This window comes from Ambystoma mexicanum, chromosome 14, assembly GCF_040938575.1.
Source record: "Ambystoma mexicanum isolate Mex_15411 chromosome 14, UKY_AmexF1_1, whole genome shotgun sequence".
Taxonomy (NCBI): domain Eukaryota; kingdom Metazoa; phylum Chordata; class Amphibia; order Caudata; family Ambystomatidae; genus Ambystoma; species Ambystoma mexicanum.
Genome location: NC_090940.1, coordinates 130911810 through 130930151, shown reverse-complemented (window position 1 = coordinate 130930151; position 18342 = coordinate 130911810). Strand labels below are relative to the sequence as shown.

At 48.4% G+C, this 18342-nt stretch overlaps 1 protein-coding gene across 1 annotated transcript in view; it reads left to right on the top strand.

Annotated features, from left to right (window-relative positions):
• Nucleotides 1–17774, top strand: part of ATP6V1D (ATPase H+ transporting V1 subunit D) — a 238305-nt gene extending 220531 nt beyond the window's left edge. The window contains exon 9 of the mRNA XM_069638720.1: nt 17282–17774. Within this exon, the coding sequence (XP_069494821.1) occupies nt 17282–17426 (145 nt within the window). The 3' untranslated portion in view covers nt 17427–17774. The remainder of the gene's footprint in view (nt 1–17281) is intronic.
• The last annotated feature ends 568 nt before the right edge of the window (nt 17775–18342 follow it).

Genomic DNA, 18342 nt, shown 5'->3' with positions numbered 1-18342 from the left:
CACCAGAGGGCACTCTTTCAGGGGCTATGCACCATAAAAAAAAAACCTGTCCCAGAGCCACCACCTACACCCGCTACTCCTACTCAGGCTCCCTCTGTTCTACCAAGCTCCTCACAATGGACAACAGAAACATTTGTTAAAGTGATGAGGAGGATGTCCTGTTTTATCAATTTCTTTGGTGACCACTCCAAGGTCCTCCAAAATCTTCAGGGAACACCACAAAGCGGCGCAGCAGTCACTCAGCCAACTGCCAAAAGAGCCCGCCTAGACCCCATGCAGGCTTCCACCTTGCATCAGGACCTAGGCCAAGATACTTACTATTATACCATGCAAGACTCCTAGGACCCTGGCACTTACAGACCCAGACAACCTAGGGGACACGGTGGACATGGACCAATATTATTAATATGATGATGATGATGATGACTCGCCAGATCACACTGATCCACCGGTGGCAGACTCACTGGTAGATAACCAATCACAATTTAATGACCTGCTCCTGAAGGCTGCCAAGCTCTTCAAGATAGACACACAAGAAGCCCAAGTCGACAAAGACTTTGTGGAAGATATCCTTGGGGATAAAAAAAAAAAATCAGCAACCCAATTTATCCCCCTGTTGCAATCAGTGCAAAGACTCATCCAACCCTCTCTGCTCACACCCAATTTAACATGGGCAGTCAACCCGTGCATTGAGAAAATGTTCAGACCAGCCCCCTCAGATCCCTTATACGTTATGGGGCAGTTAAAATCCGACTCTTTAGTAGTTGCTACTACACGGAAAAGGGTGGAAACCCCTCTGGCCTCTGCCGAAGCCCCTCCTGGCAAGGAGAGTAAGAAAATCTACACCTTCGGCAGGAAGGTGGTTTCTTCGGCAGCCTACCAAACAAGAATTGCTAATAACACGACACTATTAGCCAGTTACATTTGTCACAAGTGGGATGAAATCGGCCACTAGATAGACTCTGTCCCAGAGCCCCTCAAAACACAGCTATCACTCACCATCGTAGAGGGGAAACAAGTAGCCATCTGCATACTCAAACACAGTGGACAATGCAGGGAGAACCGTGGCAGAAGGCACACTGATTAAAACGCCACGCGTGGCTATGGCAATTGGGCTTCAAACTTGAAACCCAGGCAACCCTCCTCAAATGCTTTGTTCGGCAAAAAGCAGTGGAAGATGCTCTGAAAAGCGCAAAAGAGGAATATGACACCCTCAAATCAGTAGGGCAGCTCACCAACAAACCCTTTGGGCAAAAAGGAGGCTCTAACGCTTGCCATTTCAGAGGAAAAAACTCCAAAGTGCCTCATATTACAATCAAAGTGGCCAATGCTCATCCTGGGGGTCGTGGCAGGGGCAGTCCTCACAACAGGGGTTTCAAAGAGGCCAAAAAAAAGTCTCAAATTAGTGACAGATCCTCCTCCTCAAGAGGGGGCTCAACCCACACTAAGCAATGACCACCGCTACAGGTTTCCTACCATGCCACTCCAGTAGGAGGACGTATTTCACACTTTACCCACCCATGCAAGGGAATCACTTCGGACAAATGGGTACATTCCACCGTGGTATGGGGTATTGCATAGAGCTGATCCAACCACCCGCCAAGACAGACACACCTCCCAGGAAGGAACAACATATCCTGTTGGAAGAGGTGAAGGCGCTGCTTCTTAAGGACGCCATAGAAATCGTCCCGGCAAACCAGATTAACATGGGTATTTATTCAATGTAGTACTTTGTGCCAAAAAAATACTTAACAATGTGCCCTGTCGTAGACCTTCGCCATGCGAACACCTATGTCAAGCCACAAAAATTCTACACGACAGCGCTACAGGAAGTAATCCCGATGCTGAAGCAGGGGGACTACATGGCAACCTTGGATATGAAAGATGCATACTTTCATATTTCAATGTTCCCAACACACAGAAGGTTCTTGCGCTTCAAAATAGTGAATCAACACTACCAATTCAAGGTACTACCACCATAGCCTCTGCTCTAAGGGCATTTACCAAGGTACTAGCAGTATTGGCAGCGCATCTACGCAGAGAAGTGTACCCTTATCTGGACGACTGGCTGATACCAAGGGAGTCCCCCAAATTTGCAAATAAAATACCCAGTGAACAATCGATCTCCTGTTCGAATTTTGTTTCTCAATCAACGAGATAAAATCAAGTCTTGCTCCTAACAGTTCTTAGGAGCTGTCATAAAGACAGAAGAGGGTCTAGTCTTTCCATCAAAGAAAGAGTGCAAAGCATACTGCTGCAAATAACTCAGTATCAGGCTGGTCACCAAATAACCGTACGCAAAATAATGCGCTTGCTCAGGATGATGTCATCATGCATTTACCTGGTCCTGCACGCACGGCTGCGCATGTGTCCAATGCAAGAGTGGTTAGCGAAACAGTGGTCTCAGGCAAGTGGTCAGTGGGACGATCTAGTGGTAGTTTCGCTAACCCTAGTACAAGCTCTACGCTGGTGGACAAAGGAGAACCTATTAAAAGAAAAACCCTTTCACACTTAACAGGTGGGGAGCCCATTACCTTCATCACACAGCGCATTGCCTGTGGATGCCGATCACAGCCCAAAAATCACATAAACCTTCTCGAACTGCTAGCAGTGACCAAAGCACTGCAAGCTTTCCAAGTGCACCTGTCAGTTCAGACAGTACAAGTCCTTATGGACAGCACCGCTGCCATGTTTTACATAAACAAGCAGGGGAGTACACACTCTCCAAGTCTGTCCAGGTTGGCACAAACAATTTGAAAGTTGGCCCTCAAGCGGGGCATGTTCCTAACATCGCAACATGTTCCAGGGAACCCAATTCGCTGGCAGGCTCACTGACCAGAGATCCTCTACCCGAAGAGCACAAGTGGCTGCTCGACAGGAATAGCGTAGACGATATCTATTCGCACAATGGGGTTACCCCCCCCCCCCCTCTAGACTGGTTTGTCACAAGCCAAAACACGCAATGCCAACTTCGCATCCAGGATTCCCCAAGACGGGTCTAAGGGGAATGCCCTGTGGATGAGCTGGTCAGGGAGATTTGCCTACGCTTTCCCCCCCCAACTCCACTATGGACAGTGTATGGACATCTTCAAGGAGGCACGTAAACGAAACACTAGACACTGTTACTTAAACAAGTAGAAAGGATTTGGAATATGGTGCCAGTCAAAACAAATAAACCCAATAGACTGTTCTACATCACACATTCTACATTACATGCTACACTTAGTAGACTCCGGGTCAATCAAAGTTCACTTAACGGCTCTATACGCGTACACCACTTCTCAAAGTAAGGTGTCCTGGTGGAAGATTCCCGTCATAAAGGCATTCATGGAGGGAGTAGAAGACTCAACCTTCCCATTTCAAACCCGCCTCCACGGTGGGACCTAAATGTGGTACTTGCAAATTTCATTGGATCCCTATTTGAACCTATGCAGAAGGTTAGCCTTAAAAACCTCACATATGAAACGGCTTTTCTGATGGCTGTCCCCTCCATAAGAAGCGTCAGTGAACTTCAAGCTTTGACAGTGCAAAACCCTTTCTTTGTTATCCACAAAGACAAATTGGTATTAAGAACGCACCCTAGGTTTTCACCTAAGTTCATGTAAAAAAAAGAAACTTTATTTAAACAGTTGCGGCATACATCATTGTTACAGTAGTGGAACACATTGATGACATGATCGCTTGGTGGTAAGAAGCTTGTTCTCCTTCACCAGGTGGTTGGGGGGGGTAGACTGGATTAGGCAGTCTTTAGGAAGCGTTTCGCCATCAGTGGTTGGTGGGTTTGGGTAGGTCTGCTCTCATACTCCAAGATTGGTGTCCAGATGTTGGTGAAACGGTGGCATGCGCCCTCTTTGGCTTCCGTGACCTTTTCTGCCACCAGAATATCTCAAATCCTAACCCATCAGAGTTGTAGTAGCGAGCCCTCTTGTGATTTCCATTTGCAAGCTATTGTAATTTCTGCGGCCAGGGGAAGGGAGTAGTTTCTTACCTGTAACTCCATTTCTCCAGCGTTGGTATCTTTCATGAATTCACGTGCTGTGAATATTCCCCATCGTCAGGCTGGGAACCTCGGTCATTTTAACTTAGCGTTTTCCTATGGAAAACTTTGACACTTCTATGTCCTATCAACACCCTTTTTGGGTGCTTTAGCCACAACCAATAGGATGTAGGGTATAAATAGCCCCACCCCCACACCTTGCCTTCAAATTTTAACCTCCAAAGTAGAGCCAACCCGAACCAGGTTTGCATGCAGGGGCGGCCGGCGGGCACATGTGAATCCATGAAAGATACCAACGCTGGAGAAATGGAGTTACAGGTAAGAAACTACTCCCTTCTCCAGCATTGGATCTTTCATGGATTCACATGCTGTGAATAGATTATATGGCAGTAACTATCATGCATGGCGGAGTGTAAATGCAAACCAATATAGGAACAGAATCACATACATGAGACAAAGAAACCCATCCAGTGATCATGTTCAAACAAATACCCCGAAGCTGCGGGGCTTACCTTATTGAAACAGGCGTTGCAGGACCGCCCGTCCCAACTGCACATCCTCACCATGCTGCTGCTCCAGACAGTAATGTCGAGTAAAGGTATGTGGCACCGCCCAGGCCGCCGCCTGGCAAATGCCCACCATCGGAATCCCCAACCATAATGCTGCCGACGAAGCCATAGACCTCATTGAGTGTGCCCTCTGATTCTTCTCCAAAGGCTTCCCAGCTTTAGAGTGGCAGAATGAGATAGCAGATGACACCAAATGAGAAAGTCCTTGCTTGGAGATTGCCCGTCCCTTGACGGACGGTCCATAAGCCACAAACAGCTGTCTAGAAAGTCTGAACTCTTGAGTACGATTCAAATAAAACTTCAACGCCCTCTTCACATCCAGCGAATGCAAAGCCCGCTCTGCAGGCGTGGAGGCTGACGCAAAGAACAAGGGCAACACAATAGAAGAGTTTATGAAATGTGGTTGCCACTTTTGGGATAAAGTGCGGATTATTAGCCAACACCACCTCGTCCTTGAAGAATCTCAAGTATGGAGGGTCCACAACCAAAGCTTGCAACTCAGACCGCCTTCTGGCCGAAGTAATGGCCGCCAGAAATGCCACCTTCCAAGACAAAAACTGTAAAGGCGTTGACGACATCGGTTCAAACGGCGGTCTCATCAGACCTGACAGAACCACATTAAGGCGCCACACCAGTGGAAACTTCTTGACTGGAGGAAACGTACGGAACAACCCCTTCAAGAAATTCTTGATGAGACGATCACTAAACCGAGGCACTGCATGCCGCTTCCGAGTAAATCTAGACATTGCTGCCAAGTGTACCTTTATGGAGGAGAATGCCAGACCCTTTTGCGCCAACTGCAACAAGTAGGGCAGAACTTGCTCCGGTGAAATGTTCAAAGGGTCCACCCCAGGCTGGCCCTTACACCACACACAAAACCTTTTCCATTTACACGCATAGGAGACATTTGTGGACGGAGCTCTTGCCGCCTCCAAAATGCGCCGACAGTCACCAGAAAGCTTTAGTAGGCCAAACTCGGAGAAGTCAGGAGCCAAGACGTCAGGCTGAGAGATCCCGGATTGTGGTACCAGACACCACCCTGGTCCTGAGACAGAAGGTCCAGCGTCACTTCCAACCGAATCGGCATGCTACAGACAGATGAAGGAGATCCGAGAACCACAGCTGCCTGGCCCAGAACGGGGCCACCAGAATCACATGGCATGGGTATCCCCGAATCCACTTGAGGGCCCGTCGAATGAGCGGAAACTGAGGAAATGCATAAGCGAACCGGTCTGTCCACGGGAACGCATCCCCTAGAGACTCGGGGTGAGCCCACCTGCTGGCAAACTCCTTGCACTGTTTGTTCTCCCTCGTCGCGAAGAGATCCAACTGAGGACGGCCCCATTTCTGAAAGATCATGGACACCTGTTGCTCCTTCACCTGCCATTCGTGGAGCTGGCCTACCTCCCTGCTGAGCGCGTCTGCCTGCACATTCAACACTCCCAGCAGATGAAACGCCACAATGCCAATGTCGTGCAACAGAGCCCAATGCCAAAGTTCTTGTGCTTCTTTCGACAGCACCCTGGAATGCGTGCCCCCCTGTTTCCCGAGATAAAACATTGGGGTGGTATGGTCAGTCAACACCCTCACCACCGAACTGCGTATGAGCGGCAGAAACTATTTCAGGGGCCAATGTACCGCTCTCAACGCTAGCACATTGTTGTGGAACTGCAACTCCACCAGAGACCACAGGCCCTGGACCTGCAAACCCTCGAGATGCGCCCCCCACCATCCCATCTGAGAGGCATCTGTCACAATTGTAAAGTGGAACTCCGGTTCCAGCAACGGCATGCCCCAAACCAGATTGTCCGAGCACTGCCACCATCGAAGAGCTTCCACCAGACCGCCATCGATCACCACCTTGTCGGACCATGATCCGCGACTCTGAGCCCACCGGTCGGCGAGGAACTCCTTCACTGGCTTCATGGAGAGACAACAGTTTTTCACCAGCGGAATGCAGGACTCCATGGCCCCCAGCAGTGACATGTAGGTCCGGACCGACACCCTTGTACCGATCTTCCACTCTGCCGCTCTTTGCCAGAGCTTCAGAACCCTCTCGCTCAAGGGCCTCACAAGACCTAGCTGAGTCTGAAACTCTGCCCCCAGAAACACCAAGTCCTTGGAAGGCGACAGAAAGGACTTCTCAAAGTTCACGGCGAAGCCTAGCCGTTGCAACAGCTGCATGGTAGAGCCAAGACTGTCCTGGGCCTCCCCCGGTGACGAACTGCATACCAGCCAGTCATCCAGGTATGGGTAGACGCGATGACCACCTCGTCGGAGCCACGCCGCCACCGGCAACAACATTTTGTAAACGTCTTTGGAGGCGACTTTAAACCGAACGGGAGAACTCAAAACTGGTAATGATCTTCTCCTACAACAAACCGCGGAATCCTACGGTGCTGCCGACGCATGGGAATGTGGAAATATGCGTCCTGTAAATCCCACGAGGCCAGAAACTCGCCCGGCTTTACAGACCAAATGACTTCCTGAAGCGTGAGCATCTTGAACTTCAGGCGTTGCAGAATCTTGGTCCACGCCCGAAGGTCCAGAATGGGTCTCCACTTGCCGTTGGGTTTCTTCACCACAAAGTAACAGGAATAAACCCCTTGGCCTTTCTCGGCCACCGGAACCAATTCTATAGCCCCTTTCTGTAGCATAAGTACAACCTCCTGCCGTAGGATGTTATGGGAAAGGTTGCACGGTATACACTGGAGGAATGGGTACCAGGGAACACTTGAACTCCAGTGAGTGGCCCAGACACACCGTGTCCAACACCCAACGGTCTGATGTAATCTTGCACCACTCGTCCACGTGCAGTGCTACCCTACCCCCCAGCAGAGTTCCCTGATGACAGTCATTGCTGTGGCTTAACTTGTCTCCCCTTGGAGGAAGAGGCCTGCCCACCTCTTTTCCTGGAGGCCTGAAAGTCCCGACTCTTCTGTGTCGACTGCGCTGACCTCCTATACCCCTGGGAGGAGTAACCAAACCGACCGTAACCCCGGTCTCTGAAGGAAGTAAACCAGGCATTACCCGATGCCCCATGCCCCATGGAAGGGACGAAAGGGGCAAAAAGAGTGCCTACTCTGCAAAGCTCCCAACGATTTAGCAGTCTCAGAGTCCTCCATACCCTTGAGGGCCTCATCAATTTTCTCACCAAACTGCTCCCCTCTCACAGGGCATGTCCAGAACCTTATAATGCACCTCCTGGCGAAAGCCTGGGCACTTAATCCAGGCTTGTCGACGCAGCACAACACCGTTGTTAATCTGTTTAAAACCAGACTCCGCCAAGTCCACAGCAATGTTAATACTATGATTGGACGCCTCCTCCCCTTCGCGTACCAACAGCATGGCCGCTTTATGGTGTTCCTCAGGCAGATGTTCCAACAGAGGCGCTAGCTGATGCCACATCTCACGAGCATAGCGAGCCATGATCGCAATGAATTGGCCGCTTTCACCGTTGTCGCCCCAACAGCCAAAACCTTATTATCAAAGGCATCCTGTCTCCTGGTGTCACTGTCGGGAGGGGTAACACATTTGTGCTGACTCCTGGCTTTTCGGCTAGCTGCCGCCGACACCACCGACTCGGGTGTGGGCTGCGACATTAAGCACTTCGGTGTAGAGTCCGGGGCCTTAAACTTCTTCTCCACCCTCCCTTTGACAGCCGGTTCCGAGAAGAGATGTTGCATCGTGCACAGGCCCTTCTGCCACACGTGGTCCAGGATAGGCACATCGAACACAGCTTTCTGTCTCTTGCCCATGTGGTCAAACAGGAAGCGCTCCTCCTCAGGAGCCAACCCCAAATTCCACACATGCCTTCGCCATCATGGCGTGGAACATCCCAACATCATCGGGAGGAGACTGTTGTGCCGGACTATGAGGCAAGTCCACCTCAACATCTGAATCCCACGCCGGATCCCTCGGCGGCGACGAAGAGCTAGTAGACATGGTCTCCCTAGGCACACTGTCCGACTCAGTGCCCAGCAGCTCACCCTCTTCAGGATGGGAACGTGGATGATCTTCAGTCACCGGCAGAGGCGCCAGCAACTCAGCCGCAGACGTCAAACGCGGAGGAACACCTGCAGCGTTGATGATGGGCCCCACCGGAGCCACATTCAGAGGAGGCAACCTGGAATCCAGCTGGCCCAACAAGGATTGCAGCGTGTACAGGACCTGGAGCGACATCGCCTGCGGATTCACCAGTGGCTAACTGGACGGACCAGCCCCCACACCCATCGACATCGATGGACCAACACACTGCAGGCCTAGGGCCGACTGACTCAACACCGGCTCCCGTTCATCCTCCACCTCCGATGACACCGACAAAGCAGCAGTCTCTTGATGTAGAAGAGTGTCAGGCAGAAGCGAGTCAAAAGCAGAAGACTGGCATGCCTCACTCGTCACAAGCTGTCCGTATCCATCCTCAACAACGGGAACATCGGACCTTTATCCCTTGTCGCCGCCGCAGCCAATGACACAACCGTCGATGACGGCAGCGGAGCTGGAAACTGTCGACGACGGGAACCCTGTTGATGATGACAGTCGGAACCGCAACCTGTGGTGTAGATTTTCCAGACGATCCCGCCTGCTTGGCCCCACTGGACCGATGTTTAGATGACTCCCTGCTAGAGGACGACCTGTGATGGTCCCCTGAAGAGGAGTGTTTCGACGACGAGTCCTTCTTGGCCTTCACCTGCGACGCCGACTTCTCGGCCCTACCTCCGAGACTAGTCTGACCGACCATGCTTGGACGAAGGCGCCCCCTTCGACGGGTGTTAACTCGAAGAGGAGCGACCACTCTTCCCGACCTCCGCCCCAGGGGCAGGCCGAGACTTCTCAGCCGGAGGCTCAGCCGCCGCCGCCCGGCAATTATGCGCCGCTTGAACAGGCCTTTCAGACGCCAGGCTACGAACTGATCCCACCTCCGAGGCAGGGTAGGCACCCTCATTCAGACAACACACCAACCGCCAATTGCGGTCCTTAAGTGTCTTCTGCGAAAACCCTTTACAGATCTCGCAAGAATTGGCCGAGTGATGGGGTAAAGGCAATAGAGGCAGTCCATATGCCCGTCCCCCTCATACACCTTCAGACCGCAAGTCGCACAGAGCCGGAACAGGGACTTATTCATTCCTGAAGACATTGCAAAATCCAATAGCACAAGCACGTCCAGAAACCAGCACGAGGTGATCCCAACACTTTGGAGACGGTTGAAATCTGAAAAGAAGCCGCAGGGGCAGGGCTATTTATACCCTACGTCCTATTGGTGGTGGCTAAAGCACCCAAAAAAGGACGTTGATAGGACAATGAAGTGTCTAAGTTTTCCATAGGAAAATGCTAAGTTAAAATGACCGAGGCCTGACGACTGGGAATATTCACAGCATGTGAATCCATGAAAGATCCAATACTGGAGAAGTTGTGTGATTAGCTTCACAGTGGTTCTGGTTCTTTGATAACCCTCCGGGAGGGGGGTCCCTAGTAATAACACCTCAGGTTCCAGGGGGTAGGGCTATGTGAGTAATGGCCTTGATTGTTTTGATCACCATCTCCCAGAAGGATTGTGTCACCGGGCAGTCCCACCACACGTGGAAGTAGGATCCATGCGCCCTGCATTTCCACCAGCAGGCCGGGTCTAGTGACTTTTCAAAGTGGTGAAGGTACTCTGGGGGGAAAGTACCACTGGTACAGTCATTTTAGGGCACATTCTTTGTTGGTTATACAACTGGAGGAGGTTTTGTTCCTGGACCAGATATCCAACCCTGATTGGTCTTCTATGGGTGACCCAGATCTGCTTCCCAGAGGGACACGTGTTTAGGACGGATGGATAACATGTCTTCTTGTAGTAGTCTATATATCCTTGAAATTTCTCTTCCCTGAGGGTCCTGTTACAGTGTGAGTTCTAGGGCGGAGAGTTCGCATATGGCCCCTTGTTTGATCATAGGATGAGAGAGCCAGTACCGGATTTGCATATAAGAATCTGTTCAATTTCCACAGGGAGAATCTGGACAATTTGACCCTTCTCCCCAGAGGGGAAGCCACACCTTTAAGGCTAGGAAGGTGAGCTCGCTAAGTAAGACCCTCCCTAGATGTCTGGGCAAGTGAGACCTCACTGGGAGTGACTCCCTTCTTTGGGACAGGGACTCCCATTCCAATAAGGTGCTCCCAGTCCAAACCACCATTTCTGCCTATATGGATGATGGAAAAACGTTGGCATTTCCTGTTATGACTATAAGCAATGAAGATGCTTCTTTGTCTCTATTGACTTCGGGTAATGCTGAACGTTGCCTGAATGCCATGATCAAGGAAGACGGACACAATTCCTTTGTTTTAATGCCGTTTATAAGGAATGAGCGTACTGTGAATGGAGAGACTCCTACAGAGGGAGGAGTGCAACTGCTACGCAGAGGCGAGCCTCTGTAGCATTGACGTCCTGGAGGGGCAGAGCCATGTCAAGCCACAGAGCAAGCAGTAATGTGAACAGAGGGAGACTCACTAGCTGGAGGCTGAATGGTGGGTGCTTTGACCGAGCAGAAGGCTCCGGTCAGACAAAGAAACACAGCAGGAAAATAAGTCTTCTCTGGTGGCACGAACACTGAAGGGCAATGATGGGCCTGGCGCCCAGCAACAGAGACGGGAGAGGAGCCCGTATCCCCGAGCTCCATCCAGCAAGTGCTTTTTCGACCAAGAGACGTACCGGCGGGGAAACGGACGCTACTGACTTGTGGATGCCAGTGAAGCCTACTATTGGTTTCCAGGAGTTACAACACAGGTATAAGAACTAAAGAGAAGCTATGGCCCCGCTAAAGCAGAGTGAAAGAGACAAGGCTGTAATAGCCGCCAAAAGCACGAGAACTCTGAAGGGTAGCTAACAGGCACATGCCCTATGAAGAACGCAGTGAAGGCGACATGAGTGATGCATTTCTAGCCTGGGAAAGCTGACAAGGCTACTAAAGAAGGATGGACATTCATCTTAAGGGGAAAAAGAGTGAAAGGAAGGTGAATGCTCTGCAGCAACGCCAACATCATGCATGAGGCCACAGACACCTGCAATACTCAAGCAGACAGACACCCTAAGTTAAACATTGTGATTAGGAAAAGAGACACCTACCAAAGAGCCACAGGACTTTGGGAGAGTCCCAGTTCCATGAAGGAGGGAGATAGTGAAGTGTCTGAGTAATCCTGGAGAGAGAAGTAAAACTAGGACACAATTTTCTTTACCAAAGGCAGAGTGAAACCCATACAGAACAGACTTACCTCCGATGCGATAACACCTTTCATCACCAAAGCAAGAACTACCAATCGACAACCACAACTCATGGAAGACGAACCTGATGAAAACAAAAACCCAAGACAGAACCTAGAAGAACTTTTCGAAGACGCTGACACCCCAAAACCCACACCTCAGCAAGAGTTCGACCAGGAAGGAAACCCCAACACCAATCAGAAGACGAACTCAACAAGAAATTCCAACCCAAACACCCCGAAACTCCACTGCAATCTTATAAACGCAAGATCCATGTCAAAACACTCAACAGAGATCTTCGACCTACTCGATGACAACGGCATTGTTCATCACAGAAACATGGCTGGATGACAACTACAAAATCGCACTCCAAAGCTGCCTTCCAACCAACTTCAAATGCCTCCAAATAAACAGGAAAATCAAAGGAGGAGCCATTGCAATAGCATTCAAAGGACATCTGAAAATAAAAACAGATGAACTGCTCAACATCCCCAACTGTGAAACCATGGTAATACACCTAACGGCAAGCCCAAAAACCAATGTGACATTCATCCTGGTGTACAGACCACCGACATATGATAAACGAACACCTAATCATCCTAAGGGACTTCAACATCTGGTTTGAAGACAGTCACGCCAACTCCCTAAACTCACTGACTGACTAGTTGTCGTAGTTTCATGGTAGTGAGTTGTTCAAAGGGGCAACACACTCGGCAGGACACACCCTCGACGCAATCTTCGCAGAGGAAAAACTCATCACCACGGCACCGCCGATACAAATACTGTGGAGCGACCACCTCATCATCCCTTTTGTGATCACTCTGCCTACTCAAGTCTGCATCCAACCCCCTAAACTCACGACCACCTCAAAAAGAAACTGGAAAAACGTGAAAGAAAGCAACCTATTAGAACAACTGGAATTAACCAAACCGTCATCTACAGCTAACTGACAGACAGGAAAGCGGAGCTACTAGACAAATGGATCGCAGACGCAATCGCCAAGATCGCCCCAGAAAAACCATTCACCCCATCAAAAAAAGAGCAATGGCAAAATGGTTCACCCCACTATTAAGCACCATGAAAAAAGAAAACAAAAAAATTGAACTGGAATGGAGAAAAGAATACAACCCGGACAAAAACACTGTTCCAGAGACAAATCCGCGCATACAAGAAGGAAATTCTAAAGGCGAAGAAAAGGCATTATGATGACAGAATCATCAATGCCGCCAACACACAAAAAGAAATGTTTATCATTAAAGAGATGAGAAACCCACCAGGCTGCGACAACACCCCAACCCCCTCAGAGAAACTATGCAACGACCTGGCAGAACACTTAAAAAAAAAAAAAAAAGAAACAAAAAAAAAATCAATGACATACGACAATCCATTCAAAACATACCAACCAACCACATTGTAAAGCGAACCCATCACAGAACCTCAGCACAAACTCAAAAACATTCCTGAAATATCAGCAAAGGCATCTGCATTGCTGGTAAAACACAGCAAGAAAGCTCAATCACGCATGGATCCCTGTCCTCTGGACATCTACAAATCAATCCTCACACAAGGAACACCAGCAGAATACTACAGAAACCTTATGAACCTTTCTCTAGCAACAGCAACAGGAACTGTACCAAAGATCTTCAAATCAGCATATATCAAACCACTTCTGAAAAACACAAGTGGCGACACAAAAGACCTCTCCAACTACAGGCCAATTTCAAACATTCCCTACCTGGCAAAACTCCTGGAAGCCTACGTATATAAACACACCCAAGAATACGTAGAAAAACACCACGTGCTGGATCAAGCTCAAGTCGGTTTCAGACCCGCAAGAGGAACGAAAACAGCACTACTATCCATCTGGGACGACCTAAAAATCAATGCAGACTCAAACACAACCTCAGCCCTCATTCTACTCGACCTCTCTGCAGCCTTCGACACAGTCATGACACCCTAACCAAAAGACTACAAGACATAGGCATAACAGGCACAGCACTACTCTGGACTAAATCATTCCTAGCAGACAGAACAGAAACTGTATGGATTAAACCCTTCAGATCCACTCCAAAAGTTAACGACTGTGGAGTGCCACAAGGATCCTTACTATCACCACTGTACTTCAACATCTACCAAACTCCAATTATCCGAATCTTCAAAAAGTACACCATCACATGCTACAACTATGCAGATGATACCCAAATCATCTACAAAATCAATGACACCCAAGCTGATCATTCAACCCTAATCAAGTGCCTAAAAGAAGTCTTCAACTGGATGGCTGCCAATAACCTAAAGATCAATCCAGGAAAGACAGAAATGTTCATATCCAAAGACCAAGAGAACGAAATCACCATTCCGTGGCCAACGGAAATGGGAACCGACTGCACCATCTAAGGTAGTAAAAAGTAAACACAACAGTCAAGAAATGGTTCTTCCTCCTCCACACAGCAAGAATAATCCTACCTTTCCTCTCCTTCACGCACAAAACACTCATTATAGTCGCCCTCTTCATGTCAAGTATCGACTATGCAAACAGCCTCTACCACGGAATTCCAGAGTACCTCCTGAAGAAACTACAACGGATCCAAAATGCAGCAGCCAGCTCCTCAAACTATCAAGAAGAGAGCACATCACCCCTGCCCTAAAAACACTACACTGGCTCCCAATAAAACATTACATCACCTTCAAAACAATGTGCATAACGCACAGGGCAATCAGTGGACAGGGAGCAGAATTCCTACAAAAGAAAATCTACAAGCCAACAAGACGGCTCAGGTCAAGCAACGAAAATCTGCCTGGAACCTAAACCATACCTCAAGAAGAAACTGGGAGGCACCTCCTTCTACTACTTAGCCGCAAAAACCTGGAACAACATCCCAAAAGACATAAGAAACACCAAAAATCACCTAAAATTTTGGAAATTACTAAAAACCTGGCTCTTCAACACTACAGACTCAAACTGAAAACCGAATCGGAAAGGAAAGGGATGAATGAACTGGACTAGGACAACCCCCAGTACAGATGGTGGACCTCTCCCGATGTGAAGAAGCTCCCACGGCACCTGGACGAAGAACACCGGTTAGAGGGGAACACAGGCGACACCCAAACTGAGACAGAATCAACTTCCCACCCAACAACTGCACTTGTCCGTAAATTGCCACCGGGTACCACAGTAGAGTGGAATTATCAGGATATTAGCGATCACCACAATATATGAGCTGTGGACATGGGCAGGTGCGCTAGCCGTATGAGTGGGAAGGGAAGACTGGGGGAGGAGGGGTCCAGATTTGAAAGGGACCTCGAAGGCCGGACGGACCAAGATCTAGACAGAGGCAAAGGGGCGCTCCCGAAACCCACCTGGGGAAATTACAGAAGCCCAGCGCCTCAATTCAGGATAAAGATGGCAACTAACCAATTGCACTAACAATTTCCCCCTCTGCGTACACCTCTCAAACTCCAAACCAAACACAACCACAAACCTACAGCACAACAAACCACAAAAACCTCACCACATTGCAACGATAGAACAAAAAACAAACATAGACTCGCACAACAGTACACGGTGACTACCGGCCGCAAAACACCCCAGGCCCAGCCAACGGACACAACGGGCTGAGGCCGCCAACAGCACATCACTCCTCTCTTGCACTTTTCCAGCTACTTCCCACTAACCACCTTTCCCTTCCTCTTTAAGAGCCGCCAGAGCGCCAGGGGACCACTCCGGTGGTGATAGTGCGTGGTACAAATGACCTTTAACATAATTGTAAAGGAGAGACTCGATACGAAGATTAGTAAGACTGTATCATTGTGTTCCAACAGAACTTTAAGACTGAGAGCAAGTTAATTATAAGTTGGGCCAGGCAGAAGCGCATACCGAGGCTATGGGGCAAGCCTCCCCTCTTGCCTTTAGTTAGGCGTTTCATAAAGTGGTAGGGCCAGTTAGTGGGTTAGGATTCAGACAGAAGACTTTATTTTGGACTTGACGTGCACCTTTTAGCCTTTTCTAGGTAAGGAACTTCCCTCATAGTGATATGGCTAGCTAGGTGTTTTGGTTATTATTTAAATAAACATCTTTAACTATGACCCAATGAAGTCTGAGTCCTTCTTCTGGTTGACCACAGTAGCTTAACGTGGGTGGCAGTGCTGTTACCAGCAGCAGCTGTCACACATCCCCGCCTAACCCCCTCCATGTGGGCTATATCACCATTGACACCTGTGTAATTGATAAGACGGGTGCTAATGGTGTGTTTGAATTAAAGAAAAAAAGAAATGTTACCTTGCATGTCTGGTGCCGCGCAGTATTTCTCTAGTCAGTTTTCAATGTTGATGACTGATGTTATCAACATGGAAACCATACGTGGGGGAGGGTGAGGGGCGGGGCAGAGAAGAAGTCTGGTGCCGGTCCACAAGCGAACATTATTAGCATGCATGTGTGAGTTATGCAGGTGCTAATGGGTGAGGGTAGAGTGCACAGGCCAGCCACACAAAGGTTGCTCCGAACGCAGGCTTATACCAGTGAATGCAGCTACGTTTGGAGCTTTCTGATTGGCCAGCACCCCCTTCCAGAGTGCTAAAGAATATTCAGAGACAATAATAGGCCTTTTATGGTCTTTGAGCCATGCCTGCAGCGGCCAACTAGCAGATGGGGGAGAAAGTCAACTAGCTGGCGACTGGGGTCTGAGAATGGTTCACTTAGGAATCCTGGGAATACCAGCAGGTAAAAAACATTGGCAGAACTTTAAAAATATATGTTGCAACTCCAGGGTGAACAAAAATCCAGATGGACGCATGGCTGATCTCTGCAGAGATTAGCAGGCCAGTTAGATTGCACTTGAGGGAAGGGAGGTGCACCATACACCACCAAAAGAGGATGGAGATACGGAATGAATTCCGAGAAAACAAACAATTATGTTTGAATGGATGACATTGGAGTTTTTCTTATGGGGTGGGGGGCTTAGGTTAAATGACTTATTGTGGGAGGGATGGAAAAAGGTCAGCAGGGGTAAGATCCATGGATTGATGCCACACAAAGGGGGACATGTGGGTGATGTTTTACTCAGCAAGATAAAGGTGCATTTGGAGGTGGCGGTTTTGAGATAAATGTGTCCCTTCCTGCCCCCTGCTTTTGAGGTGGGGAAGAAAAAGGCAGGGCAGCCATTCCAAAACACCACAAGGTGAAATCTTACACTTTATGTAAAATGTGTTTCACTCCCTCCCCTGTGTTTTTCTTCCCCACCTCAATAGATGGGAGTGGTGAGTGAATTGGAATGTCAATATTACAAAACCATATCTGGTATTCGATTAAAATTAAAGGTTGAATATTCACGTGAGAATGAGGTATTCCATGCCAATGGGTTTGAATGAACAGATTTGAAGTTTTTCAAGATTTTCATATTCCCGTTCAGTAAAATGGGGAAAATATGAACATGCCAAGGTTCTGTATTATGGTGCTCTTAACATTTTTTTTACTTTTAGATTAAAAAAGATTCAAGAGAAGAAAAAAATTATCAAAGACAGGGTAGAAAAGGAACGTGAAGCTCGTGCGGTATCTTCAACTATCATCTGTGAGCCGGCTAATTTACTTTCGGAAGAGCAGGATGAGGATCTCCTGTTTGAATAGCCACCTGCTCATCAAACAAGAAAAAGGGAGCAGTTATCTTATTGTGATGTTATGTATATTTATAAAGTTTCTGTTGTTCTTTTGTCATTGAGGAACGTGGCCGACATATGTCAAAGAAAACTGGATTTAAGATAATAATGAAGGCTTGGTTTTGCCGAAGAGGGGTTGTGGAGGTGGGAGAGGGAAGCTGGCTTTGGTGATTGGAAATCACCAGTGTTGGAACTGGCTGACAAATGTCCATGCTTACTTGTATCATCTGTGTCATGTCAGTGCTTCAGTGTTGCTCTTCCAACCTTCATGCAGCCTCAGCTTCGGCTGTACAATGAATAAAACAAGTCTGCGCCTGTATTTTTGGTGGCGTTTTTATGTTGCCTCAGAAATTGACCTGTGGTGCTGCAGCTCAACCTCACGTCACCCAGGACCACTCCTAAATTGCACTTCAATCTAGGGGTCATTTATGCGTGATGGTCAACATGCACGACAAGGTATTGTGATAGCATGGTTCCAACATTGTAAGTTTCCTGTGCTATCAAATATCAGTGAATAATGCCCTAGTACAGGGAAAAAGGGCGTGCAGAGTTTGAAGAGCAGCTTGCAGAGTTTGATCAAATAGCTCAGCTTTGTGTTTCTGATACGTTTCAGGTGGGTGAACTACCCAGTAATACAGACTCTGTTTCAATGGATATTTGTATTCTATGTCCATCATCATATAAGACAAAGTAATATTTTAAAATCTTACTTTTTATTGTCAATATCAAATGTATTTTGTTCCCAGGATCACTTTTCTGTTCACTCTGCTGGTTAAAACGTCATACGTTGCATTTGTTGTATGCTCATTTGCTGCCTGCATGGCCACTCGCTATTTTTAATATGTATGGTCCAACCAAGTTTCTTCTTGGTGCTCTCATGTTTTGAA